Consider the following 27,546-nt stretch of genomic DNA (forward strand, 5'->3'; position numbering starts at 1 on the left):
ATCAGCATTTCTCTGGGTGTGTAAAAAAAGGCCCACAAGAACTAATGCAACACTTCCTGCTCTTCCTCTCTTCTACCTAAGTTCATGGAATCAGCATGGCTGTCAGATGGCCATCTAACCTCTCTTTAAAAACCTGTTCCACTGAGGAACTGCTCTAACTGTCAGGAAGTTCTTCCTAATGTTTAGCCAAAAACTCCTTTGATTTAATTTCAACCCGTTGCTTCTGGTCTGACCTTCTGGGGCAACAGAAAACAACTCCGTACCATCCTCTGTATGACAGCCGTTCAAGTACTTGAAGATGTTTATCATATCACCTCTCAGTCGGCTCCTCTCCCGGCTAAACGTGCCCAGCTCCTTCAACCTTTCCTCATAGGGCTTGGTCTCCAGATGTGCCCTCTAAGCTGTGGAGTCTTGTGAGCAAAAATTCTACTTTGTGACCTACTGGCATTAAAGTTGTGGGCAAGCGATTTGGCTACTGCATAAATTAGTTTGCTCTGGACTCTGGAGCCATCCTTCCTGAGCTAAGACAAAAATGTGTGAGCTGAAGGCAAAAAAACTATGGGCTAGCTCACACTAATTCATCTTAGAGGGAACGTTGCTCCAGACCCCTCACCATCTTAATTGCCCTCTGAACATGTTCTAGCTTGTCTATATCCTCCTTAAACTGTGGCGCCCCAAACTGAACACAATACTCTAGGTGAGGTCTAACCAGAGCAGAGTAAAGTGATACCATCACTTCCTGTGATCTGGACACAATACTTCTGTTGGTACAACCCAAAAAGGCACTTGCTTTTTAGCTACTGTCTACGCTAGATCCTTTTCTCACATACTACTACCACGTCAAGTCACCCCATCCTATAAAGGTTCATTTGATTTTTCCTACCTAAATGCAGAACTTTACATTTATCCTCATTGAAATTAATTTTATTTGTTTTAGCCCAATTTTCCAGCCTGTCAAGATCATCCTGTATACTTACTCTTGTCTTCTACTGTATTTGCTACCCCTCCCAATTTTGTATCATCTGCAAATTTAATAAGCATTCCTTCTATTCTTTATAAAGATGTTGGACAAAACAGGTCCCAGGACAGATCCTTGAGGCACTCCACTTGTCACTCTTCTCCAAGAGGATGAGGAACTATTCACAAACACTCTTTGGGTACAATCTGTCAACCAGTTAAAGATCCACTTAACAGTCATAGGATCCAAACCACATTTTACCAACTTGTCAACAAGACTACTGTGTGGAACCTTATCAAAAGCCTTACTGAAATCAAGATAAACTCTGTCTACAGAATTCCCCTGATCCAGCAAGGTAGTAACTTACTAAAAAAAAAAAAAGGCTAGTCTGACATGACTTGTTCTTGAGAAATCCAAGATTACTAACAGAAATCTTAGTAATCACAGCCATCCTTTCTAAATGCTTGAGGACTGTCTGTCTGATGATTTGTTCTAAAACTTTCCCAGGTATAGAAGTTAAGCTGATGGGTTGGAAGTTCCAGGGCTTTTTTTGTAGAACAAGCCCAGCAGGAACTCATTAGCATAATAGGTCACACCCAACAACAGACACTCATTAGCATATTAGGCCACACCCTTGACAGCACATCACATTAGCATATTAGGCAACACCAGGGGTCTTGTTGTAGAAAAAGAGCTGCCGGAGCTCATTAGCATAACTCATTAGCATAACTTATTTGCATATGCCACGCCCCCTGACATCACCGGAAGTGACAGAAGGCCACACCCCCTGACATCACCGGAAGTGTGTCAGAAGGCCCGGCTACTTACCCTCCTGCTTCATCCTCATTCCCAAACGGAATGAGGATCGAAGCAGAGGGCGGGGTAAAGAAGGGGCGGGGCTTCACCACGTGACCGCCCCACCCCCTAGAGGTTCTCTTCCGGAGCTCCATACCTGAGAGCTCCCCCCCGACTAGAGCCCTGAAGATAAATGAAATGAAGGGATCACTGCAAAAGCATCTTTACAAAACCCAGAGTTATTTTTTTGTAGCAGGAACTCCTTTGCATGTTAGGCCACACACCCCTAATGTAGCCAATTCTAATGAGTTCCTGCTGCTGGGTGTGGCCTATTATGCTAATAAGTTCCTGCTGGGTGTGGCCAAATCAGGAGCCAGCCGGAACTCCGTTCCTGTGCGTTCCTGCCCCAAAATAGCCCTGGAAGTTACCCAGATCCTCCTTTTTTTCCCCTTCTTGAAGATGGGGACAACATTTGCCCACCTCCGATCTTCTGGCACCTCACCTGTTCTCCAAGAATCCTCAAAAATAGTGGATGGAGGCTCAGAAATTACATCCATGAGTACCCCTATGCCGATCCTAGGCTGCAACTCCCTTCCCTCATCATGTGTTCTGTTTTTACCATGCTGAGTACCCTTTCCCTTGCAAGAGAAGACTAAGGAAAAATAGGAATTGAGCAGTTCTGCCCTCTTCATCACCTGTTACAATTTCACTTTCCTGTCCCCGTAGTGGGCCGACCATGTCCTTGCTCTTTTTCTTATTTTGAACATAAGTAAAGAACCCTTTTTTGTTTTTTTAGCATCTCTCACTAGCCTAACCTCACACCGAGCTTTAGCTTTCCTAACTCTCTAAGCACTGGTTATTTGTTTATATTCATCCTTGGTTATAAATAAAAATCAATATGCCCATTTTCTTTTGTTTTTGATTTTGAATGCATTATCATTGGCTTTACTTGGCCTCATTTTTGTTGCTGTTGGTTGAAGATTCTTTTGTTTTTTATATGCCATGTAATTGCAACAAAACCAACATTAAAATGTGTTATTTTTTCAATATTTTATGAAGGCATTAATGAGCAGCATTTAAAATAAATAAAACAACAGAGATAAAAACACACTTGCATTGAGGCAAATAATGTCATCAGTTCTAACTTTTTAACAAATTGAAGGGAAAAAAGGAAAGCTTCTTTCAAGGAAAATGTAACCAATCAAATTTAAAATTAATACAAGAAAAATAATTCAAGGTAGATGTTAAAACCAGAGACCAAGTATTCATTAATTGCTTGTTTCCAGTTAGCCCTTGAATAAGTTGTTACAAGTTTCATTTTTTTGTAATTGTCTCTGCTTATTTGTGCTAGTACATGCCTTCCAATATTTTGCAAGTAAGAGCCTCACTGCTGCAGTTAAATTTAAAATATTTAAATAAATATAAAAGTCCTGCAACATCTCAGGAACCAGATGTTCAATAAAATTTAAAGGAACAAGTTTTGAATCAGGAGCGATTCTTAGTTACTGACAGTTACTCTCGGCCATGTTCCAAAAAAGTGACAGCTTTATCAAAGAACCTTTTGCTTGTGGTAGAAATCAGCTCTACTCTGATGGCAAAGCCAACAAGCCCCTGTCAATTGGACTGTTAATCTTAGTGATTTTTCATGGGGTGTGATACCATTGTGTTGCTATTTTAAAGCAATGGTTTCTAATATGAAAACTCATTATTATTGTTGTTGTTATTAATTATTTATTTGATTTGTTAATTGCCCTATCCCAGCTTACTCAGCTTAAAAACACAGACCCTTTTTAAACAAAAAAGACCATAATTTATAGGGCAGTTGAGAGCTGGGCAGTCCAGTCCCAAGATCCTGATTCCAGTACATTACTGGTACTGCTTGTCAGTCTCCTATGCCCACCCAATAGAGGAGATATACATGCAAAAATCCCTCCCCAAGGTGCAGAGAGTATAGCACTTGCACCAGAGTTGATATTAACCCCACTGCAAACCACCGAACACGGAGGAGCATGCCAGAACCTCACCCCACCTCCAGTGACAGGACACAGTCAACCAGCATGTGTTGATGCAGCCATGCCCCTTGATGTCAGGATGCTGCCATCCACTCACAGAACAGAATAAGGGAGAGAATGAAAGGAATATACAGCACCTTCCACTGGAAAAAATGTATTGACATGATTAGGAGGAGCAGCAGAGTAGACACACTCGATGGAACTCTGCAGTTGTGGGTTCAAGTCTCCTCTTAAGAGCCCTATTCTTTTTTTGCCTGGCATCTTCATAGGAAAGGAAACATGGCTACTGCAGCCACAGTTCTCACATGTTTCTGCAGTTCACTCAACAAAGGCAATCCTGATAGAACACCCAGGAGCTCTTCCAGGTAAAGCTTCAGGTTTAGGGGGAGGGGACTTGAGAGCACCAGCCTTTTCCCAGGTAAGGGGAATGTAGACATTGGGGTAGCAACAAGGAAACACACAATGGCACCTTCACAAAAGGTGTTTCTGCCTACTACCCAGAGGTTCACTGGGGAAAGGCAACCATGTGGCTGTCAGGGGCCATGGATTCAGATCCTGATAATGAGATCTGGGTAAGAAGGCAACAGGCTGAACAGCCGCAAAATACAGGCACAGTACTTTGCATTGACATATGCCCAGATATGCCAGCATATCTTCAAGATATGTTGGCATAGCGTTTAGTCACTATCCTAATCCCTTCAAAAATGGGGTTTAGGATTATGCTGTAATAACTCTCCTTCCCTTTTTTTGTAAGAATTATATGTTCATTTGAACCTAGCACTTTTTCCTATAAAGTAAATCAATATAAGATCTCAGCTCACACTTTTTCTTCTGTTCTAATAAAAAACTTCAGAACTGTAAATATTTGGAGTGGGTGATATGTTCCACTCCTATTTTTACTCCTGATTCATCATATAAGATTCTTTTGTCAATAATTAGAACATTTTCACAATATCCTACATTGTGTTTTTCTCACCAATAAAAATGTGGATCCTGTATCTCACTTTGTGATTATGGGGGAATAAGGAATTATAATTTATACCTGAACTTCTCATTCTATCATTTGAATACCGTGTTTGTTTTGTGATTTTTTTCATCCAAAACTGAGATCTTAAAGGAATACTAACATGCAGTTGGTCTACACCAAAAATTGCAGAGCTACCACCATCCCCCACAAAATTCCAGCGGCATGATATTGTGTATCAATATTCAATATTCTTAGTTGACCGTAAAAAGATAATTGAAAGGCAGACCACATAGACCAATCAGCCTTAATCTTCCTTATCAATGGCCGAGAAATATCTCTACACATTCTGATTATTACCTTCAATGCAAATACCTGTGTGTTATTACCACCAATGGCCTCCCTGTTGTTGCTGGAATTTAGATGTGTGGCAGGGTAGGCCAGAGGGGTACCAGGGATCACACACCTGTTTATACCAAGGTCCAGTACAGTAGGAAGATTCCAGATCTGGAGAGTAAATTAAATAGTTTTTATTGAAGAATTCCCCTAATTACAAGCACACTAAACATTCAAGAAAGAGCACACAATTGAGAACTAAGAAAACAGAGGTGATGACAGTGAATCGAACGGTCAGTTACAGGGGTCATATTACCTATCCAAATGTGCAGAGGTCCATGGAGAAGAGATTATGGCCCAAATAAAGTTTGGGGATGAACAGCCAGTCAGTACCCAGGCAGACACACAGTCGAGGCCATGTGCTTTGGTGGATATAGACATGGGAAAACCAATGGGAGGTCTTGAGGGGCTTGTCTCAGGTGAAAAACAAAAGATTTCCTGGACCAATAAGGTGTCCAAGGTGGTGTGACACCAGGAGTGAAACCTAGGAGTGAGGTCCCAGAGGGGCAAAGTCTGGATTCACAATAGCGTTAATGAGAGTAGCCAGGTGCTAAATGGTTCTATTGGAGCTGGCTGCATGAGTTCAATGAAGAAGAAGAAGAAGAGATTGGATTTATACTCCACCCTTCACTACCCAAAGGTGTCTCAGAGTGGCTTACAAACTCCTTCCCTTCCCCTCCCCACAGCAGACACTCTGTGAGGTAGGTGGGGCTGAGAGAGCTCTTACAGAAACTGCTCTTTTTTCAAGAACAGCTGTGCCAGAACTAAGGCTTGCCCAAGGTCATCCAGCCAGGTGCAAGTGGAGGAGTGGGGAATCAAACCCGGTTCTCCCAGATCAGAGTCCGCGCACTTAACCACTACACCAAACTGGCGTAGGTTCAAGGCAGGTTGAATAGGCTCCCAGGTTTACACAAAAGGTGGGAAATGATTACCGTCAGGAAGGATTGTTAATAATTTGAATGATTGGTCTATCTTGGTATCCTGAGGGATGGGGCAGTTGTTTTAGACAAAAGAGTTTTCACATAGGTATAGGAGTCACACAAAAGGGACTACTTGCAAGTCTGGAGACAGAAAGGGCTATTCACCAGGTGGCCACTGAATAGCTTTAGAAATGTAGATACTGTACCTGGTGGAACCTGGCATTGTTTCATATGCATACCTTACTGGGTGGAGGGGAAAGACTGGAGATTACTTCAAAGGCTGCCTTGTGCAACCTGAAATGGAAACCCTTTCGCAGTGTTATGGCTAGCTCTGTGGCTTAGGCTAAGAATGCCTTCATTGGCCTGAATTTGTGGGTCTGTACTTCAGGTCAGAAGTGGGGTGCTCCACTGTTGGGGCTACCCAAGATTAAGCCTCTGGGCTACAGTGTCTAACAAGGCTTGTACTCTTACTTGTGTAAAACAACATTTTTAGCTGAGATCTATGTATATTAAATCAAATAATATCAGTCCCCCCCCCAATCTTTGGTCTTTAGTAAGTGTTGAAGATGATTGCTAATTCAGTAGATAATGACATCATTCATATATATATGTATATGTATAATTTTTAAATGCTGATTTCCAATTTTATTGTCATACATATGTTTTTCTTTTGCATGACATACAGTACAAAATGTTCTGATGATATAGAAAATATTAAATCTGAAAGCGGACAACCCAGTTGTGTCTTTCTTTACAAATTAATGCGTACTAAGAAGCATGCTAACTAAAAGTTTAGATTAATGGTTGGTAAATCTATAATATGAAACTAATTTAAAAATGATTTTCCAAAATCTAACAAGTAAGGCATGAACAGGTCAGTTCTAATCTATCCGAGGCCTTTAGGGAATAGAAGAAAAGGAAGGAGCAACGGATCAGGTTCAAGGTTTTGGTCTTGACCTTTAAGGCCCTTAGCAGTCAGGGACCCACATTCCTTTGGGACCGCCTCTTGCAATATGCCCCAGAAGAGCGATACACTTAGGGTATAAGAACCTCCTAGTGGTCCCAGGCCCAAGGGAGATCCATCTGTCCTCAACTAGGGCCAAGGCTTTTTCAACCCTGGCCCCTGCCTGGTGGGACTTTCTGCCGGAGAACATCGATGCTCTGCAGGAATTACTACCTTTCCACAGGGCATGCAGGGCAGAGATGTTCCGCTGGGCATTTGGTTAAGGACAGTGACGGGACAGTATAAAATTTGGCACTCTCACACACACATCCTCCACCCTCCGTAACCCGTCCCCCCTAGGAGGCCTGTGGAAGCTGATTTTTTCCCCCTGCCATCTTGGAATGTGTATTGTTTTATCTGTTGATATGTTTTAGGTCTTTTAATGTCGGGTTTTAAATTGACTGTTTTTTGTATTTATTCCTGTTGTAAACTGCCCTGAGCCCTGGGGCGGCCTAATAAATCCAAATAAATAAATAAAGTAGAATGGATTTTTCTTTACCATTTTTTTGTAGGTAAATCAGCAATTATTTTATACCCAAGGTTAAGCAAGCAGGTGTGGTGGTGGAAACTTGTTAATATTCCCATCTTGCCTTATTTTGGGAGAGAGGACAACCCTGTCTTCTCTCCAAGAAAATTGTAATAAGATTTGACTTTGAGGTTGTTGTTTTTTAATCATTCAACACACTTTGCATGCCTTTTTGCTAAAAGTTTTCAAAGTTTGTCTCTAAAAAAAGTGTTTAATTTTAATGGTGAAAAATGGTGTGAGGGATGGTGTGAAAATAAAGACTCACAGGTTTGTTTCTCACAAGGGAGAAACAAAATTGAAATGGGGTATTTGAATCAAAGCATACAAAATGCTAGATCTTTCAAAGTCTAGTACTTGGCATAGATTCTCAACAATACTTTCATTACAAACTGGTTTCAGAATCTTTAGCCAGGATTATAGGAATAGGTTTGAAAATATTTGAAAATAGGCATGGAAATATTTTGCAAATTTTACAAAGGCTCTAGTGTTTGTTGCAGGAGAACCATAGCCTTTGGTTACAGCACACTGCTGTTTTCAGCACTGCCTATTTCTTAACCATACATTTTAGTTTCTACTGCATATGTTCCTGCCAAAAATATGCAAAATCTGAAAAACCTCAGCTGTTGGAGTTTGAATGAAGTAGCCTTGCAGATGAGTAGAAAGCATTTATTATCCTATTTAAAAATCTAGCAGCTCAGCACATCTTCATATAAGTATTAATCCAGTGACCTGCTTGTAAAAGGCTGTAATAAACCATGCAAACTGGGTTACTTTATGTAAATAGGCCAAATTGACTTAAATGTTATTTTCTTTATAGATCCAGAGTTTTCCTGACACATTTTTAGATAAATAGAATAGAGCACAGGCAGCTTATGTATGGACTGGAGAAGGGCCCATGCTGAGCGACATATCCTCCCAAAACCCCAATCCTTAATGGATGGTAATGTAGGCATGGCTTGATCTCTTCTTGTGCATCGCAATCATAATGGTAATCCCCCAGACAGGGAATCATTGCTGCATTATAGTCTCTTTTATACCAGACCCACCCTTCTGGAAGTGAAATATAGGCTCCTTTGAAAAGAACCCTGATTTTATATGGGTCTGCCATATATTTCTAATAAGTTTGTGTTAGGCTTCTTGGAGTCTGATGTGCAAAGAGCCAGAGAAGAAGAATGAAGCCTTTTTCTTTTCATTTGTGTTTGTTTTTTAGTTTCTTCTTCCTTCCCCACAAACACCTGCTCTTCCCAGACCCTCCACATAGGAAAGAAGCTTTTTCCTGTTCATGGTGTTCAGAGTTACTGTCCCAGGCGGGAGGATTGGCAACAATTCCTCATACTTGTTGTGTTCCTACTTCTCCTCCTGGAATACCCTAAATTCTGGTTGTTTATGACCAGCACTCGCTGGCTGCCACTTCCACAGATGGACCAGAGTTGTGAAAACAGTCCCTGCCTCTGAATATTTTGTAAACTTACATTGGTTGACAGTGATTGGGGTTTTCCCCTGTGTTTCTGATCTGACTTCAGCCAATACAGCAACGAACAAGGAAGTGGATGTTTATATCAGTTCATGTAATCCTGACTAAAATAGCCTGCCTTTCATATATTCTGTGAGCAGTTCTAGCAGCTGAGTTTGGAGGGACAGAGTTAAAGGAAGTTTCTCTACTTCTCTTATAAATCTGCATTAAATAGGGGGCAAAAGAGCCATCCTTCTGTAACTCTTTTGCCCTGATTGTAGGAGTGTTTAAAGAATATGAGCTGGAATACTTGCTCTCAGAGGTTCATCAAATCTGAAACATCTTTTTTAAAAAAACAAACTTAACGCCTGAGGTTAGGCTGGGGTGGCACCAGTTGGATTTTTAGTTGGATTTAATCTTGATGTGATTTCATTTTATTGGTTTATATGTTTTAAGGGATAGGGTGGGGGGGTATTACATAAACTTTTCCAGCTGTTAATCCTTTGCTGTTTTCCCCCCCTTGATGGGCTGCTGCAGATTGGAATGAAAATGCCTGATCCTGTTGCTTAGCTGTATCTCTGTGTTAAGTGTCGCTCATAGTTGCTTTTTTCCTGTGTGTTGCAGCTGGGATGAGAGCAGCTCCATCAGCAGCGGCCTCAGCGATGCCTCGGACAACCTCAGCTCAGAAGAATTCAATGCCAGCTCCTCGCTCAACTCCCTGCCTTCCACCCCCACAGCTTCCCGCAGGAACTCCACCATAGCAGTAAGTAGACCTGAATTCTCAGAAGCCTCCATCATTTATGCAGTTATGGGCTTATGTGGAAGTGCAGAAAAGCTGGATGCAGTCCAGAAAAATTGCTGCCTCAAAACAGGCTAGTTTCCACAGGGAGATGATGAACATTCAGCACAAAAGTTCACCTCATGTTACAAGAGACGAAATGGAAGTCCCAAGTCATTCCACATTTCAGTCATGGTTACACAGTATGGAGTGCCTGCCCGGTATTCTGTCCCTTGACACAATTAGAATCAGCGCTTTTGGAACTGAGGCGTCTTTCATTTCTTTGTACAGAAGGTGTATATTGCAGCTCTGTTGAATCTGGGGAGGGCTGGAGGGTATTTTGGGTGAGGAAGACTGAGGTGCTGAGTTGACTGTGTCCCCTCTTGTATCTGCCTTGCAGCTGCGCACAGACTCAGAAAAGCGCTCACTGGCGGAGAGTGGGCTAAACTGGTACGGTGAGCCAGAGGAGAAAGCTCAGAAGAAGATGGATTATGACAGCGGGAGTCTGAAAATGGAGCACAGTTCTTCCAAGTGGCGCCGGGAGCGCTCTGAAAGCTGCGATGAGGCTCCAGGAAAAGGAGGAGAGCTGAAAAAGCCAGTTAGCTTGGGCCCTCCAGGGTCCCTAAAGAAGGGCAAGACACCCCCTGTGGCTGTAACCTCCCCTATTACCCACACCGCCCAGACTCTCAAAGTGGCAGGTGAGGCTGGAATAATAGCAAAATCAAGTCTTGTCAGCAAGGCAAGGATGTGGCCATCTCCTTCACATTCATCTGAGACTTTAACCGCTGGTATATGAACAACTGCAGTCCATTAAGGAAGCCCAAAGTGTCACTGTTGCATCCCTGAGCTAAATATTTGGTTATGTTGTAGCCTCAAGACTCTTCCTAAGACTCTTCCAGCAGCTGTTCCACCTGATCAGATGTGGCTCCAAGTGCTGCCGATTGGCAGATGGAGCACCACCATTCTTTCCACCTTTTGTTCTGAGTGAGTGAAGCTCACTAGTACGAGATGTAGTCCCTGTATGCTATTCTTGCCACACCCAGAACCCTGACATCTTTGCATGCGTGCTGCTATCCATCACTTCCTGCTGCATTTGGGAGGCAGAGGGATGAGGGTCTGGTGGTCTTATCAACTTGTCTTCTAGCCTATGTGTGGTAGATTGAAGTTTTCCGAGCCAGATCTTTTTTTTTCTGTCAAGAAAGGAGGAGTTTTACAGTTATGCTGGTATAGCATGGGGAAGACTCTTTTCCTAAATGGCAGATGGAAGTCTAAATGCATGTATAACTGGTCCAATGAGGAATTCCTTTGTTCCATTTTTTAAAAATTCATTCACTTTTTGAAATATTTATGCCATAATAGACAACAAAAATTATATCCAAGTAATATAAAAGCAAAATGTAGTTATACAATAAGCCAGTTAAGTTAGATCAAAATAAAGGTCTCTGGAAAAAAGTAAGTACAATGTAGAGACTTGTATTGACACTTGCACGGTGACCTTGCACTGGCATCTTGATCCTGATATTACACTGGCCCTGTTGTGTTCCCTCTAACTTTACAGACCGGCAGTGGACTGAAGTAGGTACAACTCAGTCCAGGGGCCAGCTGTGCTGAATAAGTACTTTTGCAGTGCCATTCTGCGCAGAGTTGCATCCTTCTAAGCCCTTTCACTTTAATGGATTTAGAATGATGGAACTCTGCTTAGGATGGCACTGTTGGTTGTCTAAAAAAACTTCCTTTAGAAAATGCTATCTCGTGACTTTGTCTCTGCCCCCTCTTCCAGGTAAACCTGAAGCAAAAGCAACAGACAAGAGCAAGCTGTCTGTGAAGAATGCAGGCCTGCAACGCTCATCTTCTGATGCTGGCCGAGATCGACTTTCGGATGCCAAAAAACCTCCATCTGGACTCACTCGGACCACCACCTCTGGCTCCTTTGGCTACAAGAAGCCACCGCCTGCAACTGGGACTGCTACTGTGATGCAAGCTGGTGGGTCAGCCACACTTGGCAAGATTCAGAAGACCTCCAGTATCCCTGTCAAACCTGTAAATGGCAGAAAAACTAGTTTGGATGTTTCTAATGCTGGGGAACCTGGCTTCATGGCCCCAGGAGCTCGCACCAACATCCAGTACCGGAGCCTGCCTCGCCCAGCCAAGTCTAGCTCCATGAGTGTGACTGGAGGACGCAATGGTCCACGGCCTGTAAGCAGCAGCATTGACCCCAGCCTCCTCAGCACCAAAGGGGGCATTTCTGTGTCACGGCTCAAGGAGCCCTCAAAAATTGGCACAGGCCGGAGTACACCAGTGCCAGTGAATCAGACGGACAGAGAGAAGGAGAAGGCCAAAGCCAAGGCTGTAGCTCTGGACTCTGACTGTGTCTCACTGAAGAGCATTGGCTCCCCTGAAAGCACCCCCAAGGCTCAAAGTGGCCACCAGACGTCTGCCAAAGTGGCTGAGCTGCCACCAACACCACTCAGGTAGGAACAGTGCACATCTTTTAGCATCTCCCTGGTCAAGGAAAGCCCATAGCTGGACTTGCTTTCTCTGTTAGGATACAGCTGTCTGCCTCTATTCCACTAGAGGTCTGAGCTTCTTTTATGGGGATCGGAAATCTTCAGCATTACACACTGCAAGGTTATAATTAATCTGTCATGTTAAAAGGTGTATATCAGTGTTTTCTTATTGCCAGGATTCATCTATACCTTAGGTTCCAAGTTGGGAGAGAATGTTGGGAAGGGGAACAGATTGTGCATATTGAAAGCCACAGTTCCTTGTATCTCCCAGAGCTCATGTCTGCATACTGCTATTATAAACTTTTATTTAAAATAATCGTCTTAGGTCAGTTCTTAACAGCTTTAGTGGTTGGACTTCTAACATGAGCAGGGCAGTTACAAGAAAGTTTTCCATGTGTAGATGCAAGAGCGTGGGTAGCCACTGAGACTGGAGCCTTATGGGCTTCTATCACCTTGTTCCCCTCCCCCTTCTAATACTGCTGTGGCTTCTGTGGAAGGGTCCCTTGGGATTCAGAGGTTTACTAGACATCACAAGAACACATGTCTGGAATTCTGTACTCTAGGATTTTTAAAGATTGTTACTGGACTAGCTTGAAACATGTTCTTTTTTATTTTGAAAACTCCTGTCCTCCAAATTGTGTAGACCTTAATAGTTCTTGTGTAGCGTAATTATAGCCATGTGAACACCTGTCTCTCTGTGCTGCTCCTTTATCCTAACACTGGACTGTTCTCTTGTAGGTCAGCTGCCAAAAGCTATGTAAAAGCCCCTTCTTTGGCCAACCTGGACAAGGTGAACTCTAACAGTCTGGATCTTCCCTCCTCAACCGAGCTCCACCAGATGCACGGTGGGAAATCGCCGGAGTCACATCCCACTGCAGTGGGTGTAGGAACCCACCTCACATCATGCTTCACTCCAAGCCCTGCACCTGTCCTAAACATAAACTCTGCCAGCTTTTCCCAGGGCCTGGAGCTCATGGGTGGCTTCAGCATCCCCAAGGAAACTCGCATGTACCCCAAGCTTTCAGGGCTGCACAGAAGCATGGAATCGCTGCAGATGCCTATGAGCTTGCACAGTGCATTCTCTACAGGCAATACAAATGCTCCCACTACTGCCCCTACTCCTCCTGTCACTGCTGAAGAAGAGCCTACTGAGATGGCCTGGACAGGAAGTCCCAGAATCAGTCACCTGGACAGGTAGAGAAAGGAGAATGGGGTAGCTTCTGTGTGGTAGATTGTTTTCCACGCTAGAGAGAACTGGAGGTCTTAGAGTGTTTTTTCTCAAAGCAGTTTCGAGTCTTGGCAATGAAGTAATGCAACCTGGAAGATAGTTGGGATGGTAGAATTTTATATGGTGTATATGCCTTGTGTGGAAAAACAAACTCCAATATGGTTCTTTGGTTTATTCTTCTTGGAGGTTTTCAAACAGAGGCTAGATGGCCACCTGACAGCAATGCTGATGCTGTGAACTTAGGCAGATCATGAGAAGGAGGGCAGGAAGGGTTGCATCAGTGCTTAGTTCTTGTGGCCCTTTCTTACATGCCCAGGGAAATGCTGATCACCACTTTGGGGTCAGGCAGCAATTTTTCTCCAGGCCAATCTGGCCGGGGATCCTGGAGGTTTTTTGTCATCTTTTGGGCATGGAACTGTGGTCACTGGGGGTGGGGTGGGGGGGAGGTGAAATTCCTGCACTAAGCAGGGGGTTGGGCTAGATGACCCTGGAGATCCCTTCCAACTCTGTGATTCTGACCTATGAATGTGGTAAAGCTCTAATGGCATCAGTAGGCCTCTTATCTAAGCCCCATGTGCCTTCTGTCCCAACCCTTCACACAACCAATTTATTTCCCATTTGGAGTCACACCTGGCCCCTGGGAAATAACTAATAAGTGCTGCTGTTCATTTCCCTTCCTGCAGCTCTAACTGTGACTGGAATACATCGCCCAAGAAGGGATTAAGGTAATAATTTAATCTCCACCTTTATTTGGTTTGGTTTCTTTAAAATACCAAATTGACATCTTTCATCACAGTAAAATAAATGAGAATTACTTGGAGCAAGACAGGAATGTTCTGTTCTTTTGCACAGTGAAGCTAGCTTTTCACTGCGGTCATGCTAATACAGCATGGCCAGAAACCTGCACTGTGTATAATTTGGGGGTATGCTGTTTATTCCCTAGTTAAGCAGGGAACAAGAGATTCCACAGTACTAAAGAGGCAGGATTCCATAGAAAACCAATTTGCCAAGGCTGTTTATGTTTGTGGTGTGTAAAACCAAATCAGCCCAGAGTTCTGATTACTGCCCCTCCCTTTTTGGTTGTATTGCTTGATCATATCCAGTCTGGGCAGGCAAATCACTCGCACTCATGCGGAGTACAGAATGTCCTTGCAAGACTCAGTCAGTAGGGATTACATTGCTTTTTGTTGCTAGTAAACTATGATTGCATTTTTTAAAAATGTAAGGTATACAGTTAAGAACATGAAGCACCATTAACCAAGTGTGCAGAACCTGTAGGACTATGGCTGTTAGTTACTTAACACCTGTCATTGCCTTTTGTAGCAGCATACTGGGGAGAATGAATGCCCTTGGCATTGTATTTTCATAATGATGGTTAGAGATGGTAAGTTTTAGGAAAAATGAAGCCACTGGAAGAAAAGTTACTGTTTCCTCACCACCACTTAAAAAACACAAGAGATATGGAGAGAATTGAAATTTATAACTTGCTTACATGGCATGTCTAGACTTACTTTGCTTCTTTAACAACATACTTAAATCGTATTGTAGTTTATTAGTATCTATGTATTTATTATTCAATTATTATATACATATTAAGCTGCCTTGAGTTCCTCTAAGACAGAACTCAATGTAACTTGGTTGAGATTTAAAATAATACTGTTTAAATATATTTATAAAATATACAAGTAGTAGTTTCATTTAAGAATATATACTGCATTTTAACTTGGTTGACGTTTAAAATACTATTTTGATATATTTATAAAGAAGCAAAGTATTAGTTTAATTCAAAAAACAGCTACACGTATACTTAGTGCTAGAGATGGGACAGCAAACAGCGTTTCATTTAAGAACATATACTGCATTTGACGTTTAAAATACTATTTTGATATATTTATAAAGAAGCAAAGTATTAGTTTCATTCAAAAAAACAGCTACACGTATACTTAGTGCTAGAGATGGGACAGCAAACAGCACCCTAAGTGATGGCATTATACCTTAGTTTTTCTTACTTGGAAAACCAGGAACAAATAAATTAAGAATACTAATAATCAACATTGTAGTAAAGGAAGGTCATTTTTATTACCTGGACAGAAAGAGCCTTTTTATTTATTTATTTTATTTATTTTATTTTATTTTATTTACATTTCTACCCCGCCCTCCCCTGGAATGGGCCTTCTGTTCATAAAACCAGCATTATCCATAAACAATACAAAAACCTGCAGTGTCTGAGCTGAGTATGTATACGATAAGCAATCTTCCTATTTCTCCAACCTTCTGGGGGAGGAAATCGGCCTGCAGCTTCATGGTAAAAACATAGCACATGTCATAGTAGCTTTGGTCAAAGTTAGCCACATAAAACTTTGTTTTTTAAAAGGTGAACAATGTAGTATTGTGTGCAGTTCTGAAGGCTTCACTTCAAAAAGGATGTGGACAGAATGGAATGGGTGCAGAGGAGAGCGATGAGGGTGATCAGGGGCCTGAAGACCAAGCCCTATGAGGAAAGGCTGAGGGATTTGGGAATGTTCAGTCTGGAGCAGAAGAGGCTGAGGGGGGGCATGATAGCTCTCTTTAAGTATTTGAAGGGCTGTCACTTAGAGGAGGGCAAGGAGCTGTTCCTGTTGGCAGCAGAGGATAGGACTCGCAGTAATGGGTTTAAATTACAGGTGGGAAGGTACGGGCTGGATATTAGAAAACACTTTTTTTCAGTAAGAGTTGTGCAACAGTGGAATCAGCTGCCTAGGGAGGTGGTGAGCTCCCCCTCACTGGCAGTCTTTAAGCAGCGCCTGGGCAAACACTTGTCAGGGATACTGTAGGCTGATCCTGCATTAAACTGGGGGTTGGACTAGATGGCCTGTATGGCCCCTTCCAACTCTGTGATTCTAGCTTTGAAAATACCAAGCTTCTCAAATCAGAATCAGTTTCTGAAAAATCAGTAGCCCCCACCCTGAAATGTCATGTTTTTAATCTCTGTTGATTCAGGGAACTGACCGCTTCTGTAGACTGAAATAATAATCGCTACCCTTTTATACATTAGTTTGTTTTGAGTTCAATGTATTTGTTCCCAGAACCAGACCTGTTTTGTTTTTTCATATGCTACAGAAATTGGAGGAATCTGAAGCAGACAGAAGGGTTTGTGAGCTGTACATACCTACAGTAGATAGAAAGCATAACAACCAACACTGTAGTTCTTACATAGTGTATATAAGAGCAGTATATAATGTCTTAGAAGGTATTTAGAAAGAATAAATGAAGAAATGACAATATTTTAAAATCTTGCTTTAAATAGGATTTCACTCATAATTTTAAAAAAGAAAGCATGTTATCAGAGTTTCCCCCCCAAGTTTTAATCAGGACATAGGAATAGAGAAACGTTTTCTCCAGTTCTTCCAGTTTACTCATCCTTCGCTTCTTTCAGTGCTTCCAGACCAATAGTAATTTCCTTTTAATTGCAGCTGACACTTGCAAACTGACTCCGAAACACTTTTTTTTTTGTAATGTTAGGGAATTTGGGGTTGGAGTGGGGAGACAGATTCCCTAATTCCAGGGGGGAGCAAAGTATGTTATTCTTGTTCTCCCTTTTGGCCAGATCACTCCAATCCATGTTTTCAACTGTCTCTGCTGTTTTCCTCTTAGGAGCTCCTATGGGTATAAGGTTTTGATTGCAAAATTGGTTGGTTCAAAGATTGTGATAGTGTCAGAAGTCAAATCTTGCTGGTGACAACACCTGGTCAGAAGAAGTGACTGGTTAAGCACTGCCCTCCACAGGGCCTTTATGATTCTCTCTTTTCAGCATACAACCTGTCTGTATTCTCACATGTCCTTTGTTTTTGACAGGTATCAAATCCAGTCCCAAGAGGATGGCAAGGAGAGACGGCACTCCCACACGATTGGAGGGCTGCAGGAATCAGATGACCAATCCGATCTGCCCTCCCCACCCCCTCTTTCCATGTCATTGGTTGGGAAGGCACCACTGACCAATATCGGTTAGTACCTGTTCTCTCTGCTATCCTTCAAAAGGAAGCTCTTGAGGCAGGTCCTGTATTAAGTATAATTAAGCCATTGGCCATTTTTATTTACTGCCATCCAGCCCTTTAAATGGTGCTTTTCTGAAACAGCACTCACACTGACAAAGTTTAAAGTAAAGAAACCTCTTAAGGAGTCCCTGAGATGATAAAGGAGCTTTCTATAAATACGGAGAGCTGGAACATAAAGTGAAACACTGAACCAAGAGTGCGCATTGCTCCTGCTGTTCTTGATGGAATGGCTGAACCACATTTTGGTAATGTCACTTTCCAGCCATAGGATGCTATGGAGAGATGGAACACTCCTTGACCCTTGTGGGGAGGGGCCATGGCTCACTGACCGAGCATCTGTTTTACATGCAGAAGGTTCCAGGTTTAGTCCCTGGCATTTCCAGGGCCAGGAAGTGCCTCGGCCTGAGACCCTAGATAGCTGCTGCCAATGAGAGCCAGACAAGTCCGACAGTGCAGTCCTATTCAGAGTTATTTCAATTTGGGCCCATTTGGTTTAATGATCTTAGGATGGAGTAACAACACAGAGTTGCACTGTGAGCTAGATGGACCAATGATTAAACTTGATATAAGGCAGCCTTCATATGTTCAGATATGGCCGTCTCTGGGCAGAAAATAGTAACAAGCGAAAGGGGGGAAAAGGGAGAGTTTATCTCCCATCCCCGGAATTTAATGTCTGATCATAGATCATATAATTTGCGAGTAAAAGATTGGGGGGGGGGCTTATCTGGAAACATATAACAGAATTTTGCCTAAAATATAGTTCATTCCAGTCTGAGAACTTCTTCAAGTTTGTCCAGACAGGTTCAGGGATTGCACATCTCCCTTGCTTCCAAGACTTTAGAGCTTTCCGGAGGAGCCACCTTTTGGTGGTACAGAGGATTTACTCCTGATTTATCCTGCAGTAAAGAGGACTGCAGCTAAACCAGGAACATCTGTGAGAGTGCATCTGTGAGAGTGTGTGAGGGGCAAGTTCTGATGGCTTAATTTTTTACTGTTCCCAGCAACCAGTTGTGGATTGGTGAAAGTGATGCTTACAGAATTGCTGGCTGAGGTTGTTATGCAAAGAATGATGTGCACTTAGTGGTCTAAGCCCTGTTTCTTCTATTCCTACATGTAGTGCACTAGAATCCCTTGGGTAATGTGTTCAGTTTCCTTGAATCCATCCTTGACTTTGAGCTGCTTTGACAAACCTCTCCTCCTCTGCCCCCTTCTCCTGCAGTGAGTCCCACAGCAGCCAACACCCCAAGGATCACCCGCTCTAACAGCATCCCTACCCACGACTCTACCTTCGAGCTATACAACGCCTCCCCCATGGGTAGCACCCTCTCCCTGGCAGACCGGCCCAAAGGCATGATCCGTTCGGGCTCCTTCCGTGACCCTGTGGATGATGGTGAGAATCCTGCACCCAGCTTTAAGGATCCAAATCTCCTCCTCAGCAGTATTGGAGATGGAGGAGAGGGAATACAGTTGCAACCGGTTCAGCCAATTGGATCTTCTCAAGAGTGCGGGATGTCTTGGCTGATAACCAGTGAACTTTGCTGTCAGTGCTTCTTGTCATAAGGCAGCAAAATTATGCAGTGGAGTTGGAGATCAGAAGTCTGATCCTGCAGAGCCAGTTCCTTTGTTTTCCCTCGTACACAACCACCACCTGGTCTTAACTGGCATCCTGCTCAATGCACAGGGCTAGCGTCTCATAGGTCAGAGTCGGCTTCCAGTTTTGTTGCCATCCTGTTCTCCTTTTGTAGGGGCAGAGGGGTTACATTCATGCTGAATGTTTATAGCACATTACAAATTATTTGAAGCACTTTAAGGAAGCATTCAAACTAGATTTGACAGTAAAAGGGCAGGCTGAGGAGTTATACTATTATCCTGGAGAACCCTTTTCTCACTGACTCTGAAGTTATCTGGACAGATGACCCTCCAGGTTGAAAGTGCTATTGGAAGTGCCACAGTTGACATTTCACGGGCAAAGACACCTCAGCAGCTTCTTCCAAGACTGAATGAATGTTCTATTACCCTCCAGATTCCCTGCTTTAGCCATTTGGAGAGTACAACATTAATCCCAGGATGCTCTTGGTGTTGTCATCCCACCCCTTGGCACTCACCTGACCTCTGGGTTTCCCCATCCCAACCCCCCATGTGTACCGATGTTCCCAGGCCTCTTTGTGACCAGTCGCACCCCCTTCCATGGCCAGAAGATGCCCCGTGACATGTGTGTCTCTCTCTGTCTATTGCAGTTCATGGATCCGTGCTGTCCCTGGCGTCCAGTGCTTCCTCCACTTACTCCTCAGTAAGCTGTATTCCCTTCATCAGTCATTGTCTCCCACCCTCGGCTTTCTTTGTGCTGTATTCTTAGCAGGCTTTCCCAGGGTTATCTTCTCCTGCAGTCTTCTCAAGTGGGATGGCATGAACAAAATGCATGGCTTCATTGTGACACGTGGCTCTTGGAGCTGGGGGTGCAGTCTAGTGCGTTTCACAGTTTGGCCATGAGGAGGGTGCTGCGGGGTCTGGAAAGGTTGCAGTGCGCATGGCAGTTCATCTGTGTTGCCTTTGCTCACCTGTGTTGCCCCGTCTCTGCTTCTGACACCCTAACCGCCTGCCTCTCTGTCTCTCCTCTGCCCCGTCACCTCCTGCCAGGCTGAGGAGAGGATGCAGTCCGAGGTACAGTAAGATCCTCTCTTTCTTCCCCACTGCTGTGCTGCTCTTGACCATTGGTGGAGAGCAAAGGGCTGTAGCGCTCCCTTATTCTCCATTCTTTCTTTCTCCTCTAGCAAATCCGTAAACTGCGCCGTGAACTAGAGTCATCCCAAGAGAAGGTGGCCACACTGACGTCCCAGCTCTCCGCCAACGTGAGTCACCCTGTTTCATAAGTGTTGACATAAATGCTTCTGTGCTCTGGCGGAGTTCAAAGGCATGTCAAATTCCATACTAATAGTTGTTCTGCATTCACTAGTAATTACAAAGAGTGGAAGGCCAGGACAAGTGTAGAATGAAAGTGAAATAAGTGCCATGGGAAGAGAGCTTGTTCAGAACACTTTGTCAGATGTTATTCCTCCAGTTTGCAAGCTTGCATTCTGGAACACAGATCACTAGATAATTTATTCCATGACACGTGGATGCCAGGATTCTGACACAGCACTAGGAAACCAGAATCTGTGCACGGCACACTCATGCTGGCCACATAATTCAGAGTTCTGATCTGCCCTTGACTGTCTGGCTGTAGAATCACAGGAAATTCCATAGAAAATGGGGCAATGACTGACATTGATATTCCACTTGGAGCAGGAGCACCCTCTAGTGACTATTCATTGCTTAGCTAGTGCAATTTTTCCTAATTTTTGGGAAATGGGGTCCTTGTTATTCCAGCACCAAACATCTGTTCCACAGCACAGCAGGCAGAAATCTTTGCACACACTTGTGACCATTTGGCTTGCTGACATATCTAAATATCTGTGGCTAGAGGCACTAATCCAACATTTGAAAGGGAATAGAACAAAGGATCTCTGACGTCTCCTAAAACCATATACAGGGCAAAAACCAACATTAGATTAAATCAAGTTGGGACAATAGGGTAAAAGCAGAGCACTCTGGGGTTTTAGAGCCTTCCAGCCATTGGTGTCTTACCAAATAACTTCTGTCAATGGGCAGTAATCTTTGATCGGTCCCAAGTGCAATATTGTATAATGCTTGCAGGTGCTCGGATATGAGTTTTCTTTTCTCTTTCCAGGCTAACTTAGTAGCAGCCTTTGAACAGAGCTTGGTGAACATGACATCCCGCCTCCGACATCTTGCAGAAACTGCAGAAGAAAAAGTAAGTGAGGACAGCACTGGGAATCATGCCCTCTTTAAGGCCGTGTTCAGTTTCTGATAGCAGGAGAGTGAATGACTTCCCATTAGGAGTCTGGGCACTAAGGGAAGCAGTGAGGAGCATCTGTCATCTGCTATGCTTCTGCATATAGCTGAGTGATCCTTGTCTTCCAAACTGTTGAAAACACAGAAACGTTTCCCCACATAGCACTGACTCACCTTGTTGGCTACATAAAAGTTGATGCCTCTTCAGATTAAGTTGCAATGTGGTTGCTCTTGCCCACTGATTTACAGGCAGTGTGAGCAGAGGGAGATGAACGCAACTTCTTTATTATTTTCTTTCTTTATTTATTTATACACACACACACACACATATATATATATATAAAATTCTGTTTTGGGTTGACTCTTTCCTGAACGTTTCACACGCTCCCAAATCAATTGGTTCCCTGATCTGTCACTCAGGAGGTGTGCCAATCCCCTGGCTGCATTGCCTCGCTGCATTGCCTCAGTCCCACCCACAGAGCCGGCGGCCAGTGTCTCGGGCTCAGTCTGGCGGGAGCCGGCAAACGGGATGGATCCTCTCAGTTCCAGGCCACAAACAGCTCCCACAGCAATGGAAAGCCAGAAGCATTAACCAATTAAGGCTTGCGCTTTTAGTGAGGGAAAGCAGCCAGGGAAGGAGGGAGATGGAGAGCCTTCAGTGTCACAGGGAGACAAGTCTGAAAGTTGAGCCTGCCAGAGACAAGGCAGACTGATGTGGGATGGTCGACTTTCACCCACTGCCACTTCCCCAGCCACAGAGAGTTCCACATGGGTGCCTCTGGTGAGGGCTGTCCTCTGACACTCCGGCGGGTGGAGGCTTCGGATGCCGAGGCCAAACATGGTGGCGCCGCAGCGGTCGTCGTCGGCCACGCCAGGGTGCAAGGAGCCAGCCAGGTGGTGAGCGCATAGAAGTGGTGCCCAGCCTCTTGCCCTCAGTGTGCTGTGAGGCAACGGACAGGCCCCACACTCTGGCAGCCTCAGGGTAAGGAGGCCGAGGCTGACTATGCCGCTGCCGCACCAGTCGGCATTGCCTGCGCACAGCTGCAGGTGGCAGGGCGGGCTGCGTGCGGACAAGGAACGGCGCCATAGACAAGAATGCAGCAAAGGAGGAGGGCGAGGCCGAGATCTTGATAGCGCTTGTTGTATTCCTTTTACAACGAGCTTTGCTACTAGTGTGTGTATAATTTTTTTTTTTTAAAAAAATTAAACTAATGTAATGCAGCCAGCATCACAGGATATAAGTGCAACAAGACCATTGTAAAAATATCTTATCTGGTTTATATTCTCTTATTATATGTTCAATTATTGGTCTCTGAAAAAGATCAGACCTCTCTTCTTAAGTGCCTTTGTGGTTTTACTGGAATTTAGTAATGGGACAACTTGAATGCATCCTCTGTGTTCCTGAAGTGCTAAACTTAACATACTCTTGTTTCATTTCCGTAAGAAATATTTACAACTAAGACAATAAAACCTAAGATATTCTTCACTTCCATTTCACCTTCCAGGACACTGAGCTGGTGGACCTGCGAGAAACCATTGATTTCTTGAAGAAGAAGAACTCAGAAGCCCAGGCTGTTATCCAGGGCGCCCTGAATGGAACTGATATCACGCCCAAAGGTGAAGGGCAGATTTGAGGGCACATCCCTCTTGTGGCCCTGAATGGTGGACACTGAAACCAAGATTCCGGGTCCTTTTAGGAAGAGAAGTTAGGGATTGTTTTCTGCTTAGTGCTGAGATGGAACTCACTTTAATTGCAACCAGCTGCAATGCACTTTTCTACTGGCCTTTTAAGGCTCAAAGGGAGGCAACAGTATGTGCAGTCTTATACAGATCTGCACTGTATCTGCTAAACATCTAGCTTGCTTGCTCTTTTCAGACTCACAGCTGTAGGAATGGGAGAGAAATGGAGAACACCTCATGCTCATTTGTCATAGTGCCACAGTGAAGGCCTTCTTCATCTTCCTTCTAAAATTGGAGCCTTTAGCTTTAGAGACAGAAAGAAGATTTAAAACATGCAATGTTAGTGTTGTGCTGTAAAAATGCAGTGCAGTGGATATAGTTTCCAACCATTATAGCTCTCCCCCTGTGTTCTAGCATGGCATGGGGAGAGTTTCTGCCCCAGTGGGAGTGGGGAAATTATGGTATTTCAAAGTACTATAGACAGGGTGTGTGAATGAGAAGAATTACCCACTGGTTGTTTCTTAAGAAGGCTGAATGAATCTGCTCCATGCGGGGCAAAAGATTGACCAACTCTGTATTAATTTTGAATGTGGGCACAGCTTGCTATCTTTGCCTGTGGTTCCTCAGACTTTGTCCCTCTCCCTTTATTTCACCCTTGTGCCCCCTTCTCTGTTTCTGTTGACTTCTGCAAGCCCTGCCTTACTATGATTTGTGAAGGAATGCAATTTCTTTCAGGCAGAATTCTAGCTTTTCTGTGGGTTATATTGAATGAATGAGAGGGGGGAAAGGAGGCTGTCTGTGGTGCAGGGAAGGAGTGTACAAGCCATGCTGGTGGTAGAGAGCTGGGAGCTGATCGGCTCAATGTCTGCAAGACCACCTTAGTTTACCTGTGGCTTCTAAGTGCATCCTTCCTTTTCTCTCTCTCCAGAACTGCGGATCAAGAGGCAGAACTCATCAGACAGCATCTCCAGCCTGAACAGCATCACCAGCCATTCTAGCATTGGCAGTGGCAAGGATGCAGATGCCAAGAAGAAGAAGAAGAAAAGCTGGGTAGGTAAAGGATGGGCGGGAAGTCAGAGGGAAGTAGCCATGGGGATGAAGCCCTGTTGTGCATCTTGTAACTAGTGCAATTGCAACTAGGAGGCTCTGGGACACTGGCCAGACACTAGGTAGTCCTGGTGACTGCCTTGATCACACTCCTTTGCTAAGAGCCTAGTTTGCATCTGCATTTCTGTGGATGAGAGTCTGTACCAGTTCCCAGGCTAGATTCCGTATTCAATGATTGCCATCAATCCACCAGGCTTTGCTGCCTTAATCAAGGCACCAACCCAGGTTTAGGATGAAACAGGGATGCTAATTTAACAAGGGTGCAATAATTGCTGAAAACTCCAAGTGTTTATTATATTTTTTAAAAAAAATCCTTATGGTGGCTGGTACCTCGGCCCGATGCCTGTTTAGAGCTAGGAAGGAAAGCAGAAAAGTGTACAGTTTCTAAAAAGTATTCTTGGAAAGAGTAACTTTACCAGAGACATGTTGAGAAAATCGTATTGTGCCTATGAAATCATTATAGTAAAGACTTGGACTTCAACAATGATTGTTGCAACACAGTATTTTTGCCGTGACAAGTTGTTTCTTATCCAGCAGACTTGCCCCTGATTTTCCTATATAGGCTGTCCTTGTGTAAGCCTGCCTTTCCCTGTTGCGCAGAAAGGAGGACAGAGGGTCACTCATACCTGTCTCCCGGCACAGCAGGCAGGCCCATCCCCTTAGGAAGGAAGGAACAGGAGACTGCCCTGGTTTTGACAGGCTGCCTTGAGCTCCCCAGCTTTTTACAGGCAGGGATCTGAGCTGAACGCATGATTAAGTCTTGCTGTATTTTTTTCTTCCCCCCTTTCTTCCTTCAATGCTGATCCCAACCCCATTTTTTTCCAGGTGTATGAGGTAAGCTTGGAATTTCCCTGTTCCCCTCTTCACCAGCCCTTTCCCTGTGTCACTCCATTGTGTTGGGACAGCACAGCACTCGTGAAACTAACCATCCCATTTGCTCTTTAACCTGCTCTGCCGAACTGCTCAGCAAGGGGCCATTGCACTGGTGCTGGAGGGAGGGTGGGTGGGGGAAAGTTTCACGTCTGTTGTCAACATGGCTTTGCACCCACCCTTTGAGCTGCCACGGCTCTCCTTGAGGTGTACAAAGTCCAAGGAAAAAGGGGGCTCCAAGCATGGGTTTTTTTGCACTACTACTGAGACAGAGACATTTTTCATCATGGGGCATAATACCTTCCTCTACTGCAAGTTACTGGTGAGGCTTTCCAGCCTGAGCACCAGAAGTGAAGTGGAAAGGTTTTGTCACAGAGCATCATTATGTTTTTTTCCCAAAGTATTCTTTCAAAATGTGTTTGGTAAATGCAGGCCTTATGTCTTGTCCTCTCTCTCACACACACAGTAATTGTCAAGGGATAAGGACATCATGAGATGAACTGACAATGTATCCCTTGATCCAGAGCAGGGAATGCTCAGCTATTTTGCAAGTCTTGGGCAGGTTTCTCTTTTCCTCTAGGGAATCATCCATATTCAGAAACATGTGCTGAAGGGAAGGTTTGTGTTATAATGCACTCCTTGTGAGGGCCACTCTCTGCAAGGTGGCTAAGCTTTGCTTGGATCTCTTGGTTCTCACATCTGTCTGGAACAGGCTCCCCTTCAGTGACTCAGGCAATAAAATTCAGTGAAGTACAGAATGCCCCCACTTTGGTGCCATGCATTTTGGTGCCAGAGCAGCCTGCCATTCTTTCTGTAGATGTCATAGGCCAAGGGTGTGCAATGACAAATCTGGTGGGTACCTGCTTTAATGGGCTACTGTCAGCACGATTCTGCCTGGGTCTGGAATCTCTGGAAAGGGTTTGATGCTGCCCCAGAGTTCTGCAGGCCAGACTGCAGGAAGGGGAAGAAGACTGGCTTCCCACATGTACAATGCAGATCCCAGCAAATGGCGCAAAATGCAAAGGCATATCACCACACAGCTCCAGTCCCCTGGCCTCTTGTGTTCTCAACTGGCATGTGGTGGGGGGAGACAGTAACACCCCCCCTTAATTCCAGTTGTGCCACTACTGATCACAGTGGCAGTTCTTCCCTGCTACTGTCAATACATGTATGGAATTATGCCTTTTTATGTCAGTGTGCACATGCGTGTGTGTGTATGTGTGCTTGCGTGCGTGCATGTTGCATGCTCTGCCTGAGCATGGATGAGATCACACATTAATTATTCCCCTCAAGAGCAAAGCACATAACATTGTTAGGCTTGCTCCCTTTCTGTGATGTTGGTTCGATCCATTAAATAGTAGGAGAGGAAGAGCTCCTCTCCACTGTCTCAGCAGCCAAGCCTTCAAGTGCAAAATGAATAATCCACTCAGAAATCTCAGCAAACCTGAGCATCCCTGCTTGATATGTGCTCCGTGGAGGCAGAGAACATCCTGCTATTCTCTATGTAGATGTCACCAGCCTGTACAATATATGGGGTCCCCAAGAGATACACAGTGCAGTCCTACGTAAGAGTTACGCCCTTCTAAGTCCATTGAAGTCAGTGGGTTCAGAATGGTGTGACTACTTAGGCTAACACTGCTGACCTCTGGATGTATGAGTGGAACTAGGTCACTGTAACCAAGGTTGATTCACTCACATAGAGATCCCAAGTGCTGCAGAACTCCCAACAGGACAGGAAAGCTCCTGGTCATAGCTGGAAGAATCAGCAAATATTCAGGGCCTAATCAACGTCAACAGAGAATATTTTCTGCCCTCTGCTATAGCAAACATTAAAATGTGTGGGAAGGCAGCTGCATGAGTGGACCTGGTATATTTCTTGACATTGGAAAAGACATATTCTTACAGATTTGTATAGAACAACCCTACACACAGCTATCAGTCATATGCTTTTCTTAGTTACTCCCTGATGCCTGGAACCTGTGGCAACACAGATGCAACTTCTAAATGCAACACCCCGCAGTGACATAGCACTCGCCTCAGTATTCCTTGTGCTCTGGTCAGAGATTAAAGGATTTGGGGAGCTCTCCCTTCTCTCAGCCCCATCTGCCACTGCCCAGAGTTTGATAAAACTCTGAAAAGTGTAGATTCATGTCTGTCACATACAAACAGTTTGTGAGCTCTTGTGGCACACCAAGTTCCCCCCCCCCCAGTGCATTTCCCAGGCATGGCTGTAGCTGTGAGGAAAAGAGAGAGTTTGCCTTTTTCACCATGAGACTCGCTTACTCCTGAAATATCTAATTTGCATCAAGGAATGGTGGTGATTGGTATAGCTAAGTGACAGTTACCCCTTTGTTAAAGACCTGTCATCACTCCCTTTATCTTGTAAAGTTCAGAAGAATGTACACTTGTAATACCCCGTTTCATCTTCCACACATAGCTGAGGTGACACTTTAATGAATAGAC

General features: G+C 44.1%; 1 protein-coding gene across 1 annotated transcript in view; it reads left to right on the plus strand.

Moving 5' to 3' along the window:
• The window catches only part of NAV1 (neuron navigator 1), a 336,027-nt gene that overhangs the window by 292,961 nt on the left and 15,520 nt on the right, over positions 1–27,546 (plus strand). The window contains exons 7-19 of the mRNA XM_015424681.1: positions 9,652–9,790; positions 10,206–10,503; positions 11,586–12,276; positions 13,051–13,506; positions 14,224–14,265; positions 17,375–17,523; positions 18,794–18,964; positions 19,812–19,864; positions 20,346–20,423; positions 21,302–21,385; positions 22,932–23,043; positions 24,035–24,156; positions 25,039–25,047. Coding sequence (XP_015280167.1) covers positions 9,652–9,790; positions 10,206–10,503; positions 11,586–12,276; positions 13,051–13,506; positions 14,224–14,265; positions 17,375–17,523; positions 18,794–18,964; positions 19,812–19,864; positions 20,346–20,423; positions 21,302–21,385; positions 22,932–23,043; positions 24,035–24,156; positions 25,039–25,047 — 2,404 coding nt within the window. The remainder of the gene's footprint in view (positions 1–9,651; positions 9,791–10,205; positions 10,504–11,585; positions 12,277–13,050; positions 13,507–14,223; positions 14,266–17,374; positions 17,524–18,793; positions 18,965–19,811; positions 19,865–20,345; positions 20,424–21,301; positions 21,386–22,931; positions 23,044–24,034; positions 24,157–25,038; positions 25,048–27,546) is intronic.

The sequence above is a fragment of the Gekko japonicus genome, unplaced genomic scaffold, assembly GCF_001447785.1.
Source record: "Gekko japonicus isolate JY-2015 unplaced genomic scaffold, Gekko_japonicus_V1.1 scaffold640, whole genome shotgun sequence".
Classification (NCBI taxonomy): Eukaryota; Metazoa; Chordata; class Lepidosauria; order Squamata; family Gekkonidae; genus Gekko; species Gekko japonicus.